Here is a 9,121-nt window from a genome sequence, read left to right as displayed (position 1 = left end):
AAAGGTATCTTAAATATACTTTTAAAGGGAAGTAAATTGATTTACTTTTAAATCAGCGTTTTGTATTCAGAAGGGTTTTAGGACGGCACCCCTGCCTTTTCTGGAACCGCTCCTGTACAGGGTCCACCATTCCTTTGCTCAGACAAACATATTTGCCGTGCGTGTCAAAAACTGAGCGATGCGCATTTGCTGACCCCACGTTACCCCTTCTTCATGGGCTTCGTTTGTGCTGCTCTAATTACAAAGAATGGTAACTCAAGGATGTCGACTTTTAAGTACCCTAAGATAAGAGGGATTAATAAATGTTCCAAAGAAACTATTGCAAAGGCTTAGGTACATTAAAGTATAAGAAACAGCGTGTATAATAATAAGTTCTCGGAGATCCCATCCTATATATTATATAACGACTTTTTCATATTTAAAATTTCTCACATGAATATCCTTTTCCATATGTCACGTCTGACCTGAAAAAGTCAGTTTTCCCGCTCCAAACAGCATCCGAAGATTGTGTATACCCACTTAGCCGTCTGTACCTCGGGTATACTCAATCTTTTTTGCTCTCGCCCTCTGACCTGTCACTGGACATTCGCTTTTTCAGCCGTTCTCATAACGGCAAACTTTGACTGGCAGCCCCACAAGAGGGGGGGGGGGGGGGCGTGACCCAAGGTAGGGTGAAAGCGGCGTTATGTGTTTTTGTGCCCCTGAGCCGGCAAAAAATGGAATCGGAAAACAAAACAAGCTAAATGGGAAAATCCGGGCCCACGTTTGTCAAGGAACAACATTGTTGGCCCTGTGTGTGTGCCCCCTACTCCTGGAAAATGGGAAATCAGAAGTGCGAGAAGCGGAAGTCTCCGATGCGGATATACCAACAGGTGTTTGAGCGGCCATTCCATGGGATTAAGTTTTGTAATTAGCCAAGTCTGATTGAATTGGAAATCATGTTTGGGAATTAATGAGCAATTAGTTGACGCATTATGAGTGTCTGTCCACTCGATTTGTGGGGGTTGCGTTGATAAGATCGCGGGATTAGATGGGGCTTATGAATAATGCATATCTACACGATATTACACAGCTTATGTTGGGAGTGTAAATATGGTCATTAGTTATAAATCTTCTTAAAGTTAATATATATTTCGTTTTTTTAAAGATACAATAAGTTAAGTCATCTAGAAATCTTGTTAAAATGTAGAGCAGTTCCTCTTTAAAAAGTACTATAATCTATAATTAACAACAAAATAAACACTTTCTCTTCATAAATTAATAAATAAGTATATGCTTAAATGAAAACTATAATTCCTGAACTGTATGATTCTGACTTGTTTGTTTGATAGTGTTCATTGATTGATAAATGAGGTTGGCTGCCTTCGCTTGGGTTCAACAAGCCCATTTGGCAGGCATAAATCAGAATTCCTGATTGCGTTTATCGCAGCATTTTGCTATTTTAATCTATTTAGCATTTAATTGGCAGCCAGAGGACCTGAGAACAGGCATGAAATATGCAAAACGCTTTTTAAATCATTTAAAAAGGCTTTATTATTTATGAATTCAGATGATTTGTGGCACTATAACCATGCAATCGATACCGCCAGGCACTAAACCAATTAAATATGAGTAAACATATCAGGCGGTCTTTGGTGGCAAATGATCGAAATGTTAGATTACAATATAATGTATGTTTTTATCCTGCGGTTTTCACAGTGCATTTTTTTGCGCCCGCCATTTTCAACTCAATCGGTTTAATTGTTTATGCAGTCCGCGTTTGCCCGGAATGTTAAACAAATTGCGGTATTGCGGGCATATTGCATTTTTATCTTCTGTGCATTATGTGCCTTGTGTCTCGTGCCACTGCCACTGCAGCAGATGTGTTTTTTACCGCTTTTAATTAAAATGATGTATAAACTTACACATACAGATGACGAGGCCGCAGAACTGCAAACCACAAAATAAATAGATTCCCCCTTTTTCGAACGAGCTGAAAGCCCGCAACTGCGATTATGTTTACGAGTTCTCGGCCATAAGGCTCACTGGATTGTTATTACAGCTTCCAGTTATCGCAGTGGATTTTCCATTTGATTAAACGTAAATATTGTAGGAAAAACAATGACCAAAAAAAAAAAAAAACTACCAGACTTGGAACTGCCAATTGGTTTTGGGTAAGTTCATCAATTTGACAGCGCAAATGGGTTTCGTTGTTCGCAGTTTGTTAGTTATATGCTGCAGTTGCATTAATTAAAATTTTACACCCGGCTGCACGGCGAGCAACAATAAACCACTGGAATAATTCAACTTGATAGACAGCAAGACCGGCAATTAAACATTCGGTGCGCCCAAGATCGAATCTGAAGTTGTGTCTGCCACAACAGCAAACGCCAACTTATCGCCAGCTGCAGCTTTTGGCCATTTGGCTGAGTAATTTGTGGGCGGTGCTGACAGCCAAGGATAACAAAAGTACCGAAAAAAAAACCATTAACGAACTATACCAAAATATCTTTGATTCATTTGAAGTCGCTGAAAAGCAGGCAACACATTTTTATCACACATGTATAATACATTTTAAGATATTTTTTAGCTTTCGGATTTATTTGCCTTTAAGTTTAATTCTAACTATAGTTAGAATATTTAATTTAAAATTTTTAGAATCTTCATCATTTATGATTTAAAATTTTTTTTAATAACGCCATTACTTTGTCTTAGTTTTCAATTTATTGCTTATAATTGTCTTGCTGAGTTTATTTTGTTTTTTATATTGTCCAAAATAAAGAAAATAAATATTTTTTAAAAAATATTTTGTCTTAGTTTTCAGTCTATTTTATTTGTCTTGCTGAATTTAACTCGTTTTTTATATTGTCCAAAATAAAGAAAAAAAATTTTTTTTATTATGAAAGAAAAGAAAAAATTTTTATTTTTATTTTGTGGATAGAGATATTATAAATTAAAATATTAATAATTAGACCAATTTATTTATAAATTATTAAAATGAATGGTTTCTAAAGTAATTTATTCAAGTTTTTGCAGGGTTCTTTAAGAAATACAGACCTAGCTATAAAAAAGCCACATTCGCATATCTGGCAGTTTGGCTATTGATAAAATAAAATGGCAAAAGCAGTTTACAACTTTCGACCGTTTACAACTAACAAAGGGTCACAAATCAAGTTGGTCGGAGGGTTGGCTCGTGACTAACCGGAAGTCGCCATGTGCAAGAATTCCAGCAGCCCCTCCACCAAATCCCCCCCCCCCCCCCATCCACACCCCCAAAAACCCCCCCTTTTCATTTTCCAAGTTGGGCCGCCTGCAGTGTTGCGATTTAATTAAAGCGCCATTAAGTCGGCAATTAACAACAACAACAGCAATAGCAACAATGGCAACCAAAGTACAGCAACAACAACGCCAACAAAGGGCAAACAACTTTGACGCCCTGGCTTCGGCTTTACGTTTTCCTTTTGTATTTGCCGCTTCCGTTTCCGCTGCTCCCGCTTTCATTATGTTTGCTTTTTACCTTTTTTGCTTTGTTGCTACTGGCGCATTAAATTCTTTTTGCACTGTTATCGCTTAGAGAATTCATTAGCAATTGCAGGGGGGGACATTCAGTGGGCCTGGCCAGAAACCATTTTGCATATGGCTGAAAAAACCCTAAGCACAGGACCCCCACAACTCCAGGAATATTGGTAAAAGTCGCCAACTTTTAGTGCCGCCAACTTCATCACACAACCTATAAAGTAAAACCTACTTTACTTGGCATTTTTCCTTGAAGTCCCTGGAATATTCCAAGAATTTCTGAATACTTAAACAAATAAATCTTTATTATTTAGCTTTCCGCTCAAAAGGTCTCCTTAAAAAGAAACTGGTCTAATATTGAATATTACTACGTTATACGGTATAAAATAAACACAAGTAAGTGAATAAATAAATAGTTTAATATATTAAGTCCATTAGTGTTTTATGTTATTCCATAAATTTTAGTTAAACACACTCAAACAAAATCATAAAAAGTATGTTTAATATGGCCTAGTGGGTGGCTGGCAGAAATAATAGTGAGTTTGAGAAGAAAAATATTAAAAGCGCAAAAACATTTCCCCAATTTATTTATATTAATTTCAAAACATTCAAAATAAAACAAAATAAACATGAGAATACCTCTAAAAGTTGTTATGGAAATCCTACAATATACCTACTAATAATTATTTTAATAAAACCAGAAGTTTTCTGGTGTTTTGGCAACATCAAGCATACTTAACTAAATGAAACCCAACAAATAAACGAATTTAAAGCAAGGCCAAATTATATGAAAAGCACTCGAATATGAAAAATTCCTTGAATGCAAAATTACGGGAGGAATAAGTCTGCCCATTGTGATTGTGTGGATTATTATTTCAACTTTCCATTGTTTAGCATAGCAACTAAACTCGAATTTCCATCGGAGGAAGGGGTCCAGAGGTTGTGAGAAGGTTTCAACGGCACAAAAAACACATTAAAAACATAAAAAATAAAATAAACTGCTGTTGCTGCTGCTGCTGCCATATTCCACTTTTTTCCTAATATTTGACTTTGTTCTTTCGTTTCGACGAGAAAGTTTTATTAGGGGTACGTGTCAGGGTTGCCATGTGTGCGGATGTCGAGGGGATGTTTAGGGTTAGACTGGGGTTTCCAGCGAGGGGGGTACGACGAATGAACTGAAACTGTCAAAAGTGCACATTCCGCTCTTGACATTTTACCAAAGCGCAGCTTGAACTCAGGGGTGTGGGTTGCTAGGGGGGCAATACGGCTACATAGCCGGAGGGGGAGGGGGTCAGAGGGAAAGTGTCGTGCCAGCGATTGGCATTGAAAGCGCAAATGAAAGGGAAGTCCTCTTTTGAATGGCAGTGGCAGCTTGCGATGGAATCCCAGACATATCCCAATCCCAGAGGGTGGAACCAGCCAGCGCTGGAAAATACTGTCGGCACGCGTTCGTCCGCCCCTTGGGGTCGCAGCACCCCCCTTTTCACCCTCCTAAAAGACCGCCCCTGACAAGCAGTTAAAAAAGGCTAAACGAGAACGAGGCATAAACCCAGAAATTTGCTCTCTGTACGTTTATTGCTTTTAAATTTGCCAATTGTCGAATCTGGCGATGGTAAGTGCATGTGTGTGCACTGGAAAAAAAGGTTTGATTTTAAAGTTTAAAATAAAGTGTTACGATATACAGGGGTTTTAAGCAGGGACTGAAAATAATCTTTATTTGTGAGTTTTATTTTGGAAAGACTACGGTGATTCTTACTTTTACATGTCAAAAATGACACTTATCTTATTTAAAGAGTAACTATCAATCCATTTACACTTGCCCACAGTGTGTGTAAAAATCTGCCAAATTGGAAAAGGAATTACAAAAATACTAGGAAGATAAACCAGTAATAATAATAATATTTAAGTAGGTCTTTTAAAATGAAAATCACTAATACTGATTATTAACAGTCCCTGGTTTTAAGATATTCAAGCTTTTCTAATAAAAGTTCTTATTAAGTTTGTGTAAGCAACAGAAGTACTTACCTTATACACAAGGTTCTTCAAAAGCTTACTTTTAATTCATTAATAGCTTATATTCCCAGAATTAAAAAACAATTGGTTATCTAGGTGGACTTATAAAAGGTTTAAGATATAATGAGCTTTGTGCATGTGTCTTTGAATTGTGTAACCAGTAACCTTTATAGAAACAATAATCTAATTTGTATGTCATAATATCACCTATGGCTTAACAGAAATATTTTTCTATTGTTTTTTTTTTTTAGAATTGTTAGCCTAAACACCTTTTTTTTAAGTGCATCTGTCTTTCATGTTTGTTTGAACCAGTCTGGGTGAGTCTACAACAAATTGCTTATCAAGCGAACGCATGTAACAGTCAAACTGAAAAGGGGCCTTGCAAAAGCAAAAGCAGCCCTTAATTTGGCCAATTTAAAAATGGAAATCGATTCCCCCGAGAACCGGCGATGTGTCAATAAAATGTGATTAACAAGTTGCTGCACAAAATGCCAGCACAGACTGCAATCGGATAATGGCAATGGCAATGGGAACATAATGGTCCCGTGTCCCCCGACATTCCCTCAGGCATTTGTCGCTACTTTTGTCTCCCTTAGTTGTCATTGTGGGGTTTTTTATATACTTTTTTTTTATTTTGAATATAGTGGGGGCAGCATCCTGGGGGAGCGTGGCGAATTATCCCTTTCATAAGTGACAAATACGTCCACCCTTATCAGCCACGGCTGCTGCAAGTAATGAGATTTTATTCCAAGGGCCGTGGTAATTCGCAATAAATATGCAGCCAGGACCAGACCAGCAACTCGATCTCTAAAGCAGGCGATAAGGATGAGGACACCACCCCCAGGACCTTACTTAAATAGTAATTCTCTGAATGCATTCCGTTGGAGATTAATCATCACCACCAACGCAATGCCACAAGCGTGAAGGGACTTATCTCTGGACTTAATTAAGGTTCAGCCAAGTTTCAGTTCAAACAATATTAATTACAGCTTGCAGCTTAAGTTAGATTTGAACTTTGCTTTGTAAAAGGATACTGGGAAAATGATACGGATATTATTATCATACATATATCCATCTTTGGCGTTGAGAAAGTTTATATGATTTCCATTTGAACTAAACATAAAGCTAAAGCTGTTATTAAATTGCACATTTTAATTAATTAGACTTGACTAAATAATTGTCAAACAATGTCAAAAAGCTTTTGACACTTTGGGAAAGTTTCATTTATAGTCACCAAGCTTTTTGATAAATTAATTATGGAAAACTTTAATTAATGGTTTATGGATCAGTTAATTTTAATGACATGGCAAAATTTAAGGGGTCTTAGTTTCTGACTAATCATTGGCAGAGGTATCTTAACTCTATCGAAAGTTTTGACATGACTTAATAATTGTAAAAACAAAGTCAAAAGGTTTTTGACACTTTGGGAAAGTTGCATTCATATTCACCAAGCTTTGTGATGAGTTAATTATGGAAAACTTTCATTAATGGTTTATGGATCAGTTAATTTAAATGACATGGCGAAATTTAAGGGGACAGTCTCTGACTAATAATTGGCACAGGTGTCTTAACTATATACTCTATGGAAAATTTTGATAAGAAGGTCCTCAGTTATTTCATAATACCAAGTGTTTCCTAAGAACCGGTATCTTTTGGCTAAAATCTGCAACTGAGATTTGTTTCGATCTTTAATTGCTCATTCTGGTGAACTTAGCGCTTAGTGATTAACCAAATAAATATTTCCAGGAAGGCCGTCAAGAAAGTATCGGAACAGCCTTGTTTTGCACAACCGCAGGCGTGAGTCAGGTAATCTTATCGGGGCCCCTTGATTGCCGGGGGGTTTCTTATACTTTGATTTCGTTTTGCACTATTTGGATACTTTTTTTTTTTGCCAGACTCTCGCCCTCATGCCCACTTCATGGGGACCGATAAGCCCCCGGCCTGTAACAGAAGTTAATTAAAAGCGTAGCGCTTTTGTAAACATTGTCTTACTCATTTCGTTGCGAGGCGGTATAAAAGGCCCAGCGCTTTGAACAGCTGATACCAAACGATCCAAGAACGTTAAACGAAACCAACATGCGTATTCTGCTCGTCCTCTCAATTGTCCTGGCCGTGATCCTCGGCTGCCATGCCTACAGCGCCACCTGGGGGCGCAGGAACAGCAACGATTACCTGCTGTCCCGCACCTTGGAGGCCCGCAATCCCATCAAGAACAACTACTGGAACGTGAACGTGAACTACCCCAATGGATACTACAACATCTCGGCGGTGATCGTCTACGACAACTTCAAGAACAACTCGGGCGCAAATCCCAGCCTCTATTCCGGCGGTCCCGGATACCGCTTCTGTACCGTCAACCTGCGAGGCCAGGTCAACCGTGGCATCAACTCCACCGTCGAGATCTGGGGACGTTAAGTGACCGCACGAATCTATTATGAACGAATAAAACACGCACGAAATTCTACTAAAATAGTAACCAAGTTTCTTTTTATTAAAAACAATACGGTGCGGTTTGCAAACTTGCGAAACTAGTATTATATCACTGTCAAGAACAGTCGAGAACCCAAAATCCTTAAAGTTTTAATCTGCATACAGAGAGAAAATCCAAGAATATTGTTCTTGAATTGAGAACATTCGTTCTTAAAAACCGTGTGAGTACATTTTGGTATCAATGCACACAGAGAGAAACATCCAAGAACATTGTTCTTGAATTGAGAACATTTGTTCTTAAAAACCGTTTAAGTACATTTTGGTATCAATGTTCTCAATATTAGAACGAAATGGTGAGAAGAGAAAAGTTGAATTGAGTTTATCTAACAACTTTTAAGTAGAACTAATAGTTTATTTGTGGAGATATAGTACAATGTACATAAATACCGTCAATTCAACTTGATTCCAGCAAAACAAAAACATTTTCAACTTAAAAATGTCGCTCTATTTTTAAGAACATTTTTAACTCAAATGAGAACGTCAGAATTGTCTCTGTGCATAGATATTGTGATTCTTTAGAAAAGATTGGTTAGCATTAATATACAAATTTAAAATGCCTCTCTGTTTACAAAAACCAATTGAATTTAATAATTACAGACCTTTTTTAAAAAAAATTAATTATTTTTTGCGGTTCTGCTATTAGTTATTAAGTTCTGCAAAGTGAAAATCCCAAGAAAGTGTATCATAACCGAATATTATATTTTAGGATCCCTCTATCATTGTGCTCTGTCAATAAGAATAGCATATTGATGTATCTATATCTGCCGGACTTTGCATAATCGTATATTAGCCCTGGGCCAATCCCCCAAAACTCCCCGACAAGTTTAGAATTTTCCCCCGGCTGTTGGGGGCTTTTTCCCTCGTTACTGGGGGCGCACAAAGGATGAAAGTCGGCCGCCCGAGGAAAGGGGAAACTTTTCCTTTTTGCCAGCCAGGGGCGTAGTCATCTAGCAAAGGAAAACATTCAATATTTAATAAATATCAGTGAGTGTGTGTGGGTTCTGCGGATGGAGAGGTGGGCAAAAGTAACTGGAAATTAGGGCTGGGTATAGGACTATTGCCCACAAATCCCATGAAGACCAGACAGACTGTTAAAAAGGCTGGAGGGCTAAACCAAAAAAAA

At 37.7% G+C, this 9,121-nt stretch overlaps 1 protein-coding gene across 1 annotated transcript; it reads left to right on the top strand.

The window, feature by feature from the left end:
• The first annotated feature begins 7,540 nt into the window (after positions 1-7,540).
• Positions 7,541-7,984, top strand: LOC108008795 (probable salivary secreted peptide). The gene has a single exon (XM_017072692.4). It carries the CDS (start codon positions 7,585-7,587, stop codon positions 7,921-7,923), a length of 339 nt encoding a protein of 112 aa, XP_016928181.2. The 5' UTR covers positions 7,541-7,584; the 3' UTR covers positions 7,924-7,984.
• The last annotated feature ends 1,137 nt before the right edge of the window (positions 7,985-9,121 follow it).

Source organism: Drosophila suzukii, chromosome 2R, assembly GCF_043229965.1.
Source record: "Drosophila suzukii chromosome 2R, CBGP_Dsuzu_IsoJpt1.0, whole genome shotgun sequence".
Lineage (NCBI taxonomy): Eukaryota > Metazoa > Arthropoda > Insecta > Diptera > Drosophilidae > Drosophila > Drosophila suzukii.
This window is presented reverse-complemented; position numbering and strand designations above follow the sequence as displayed.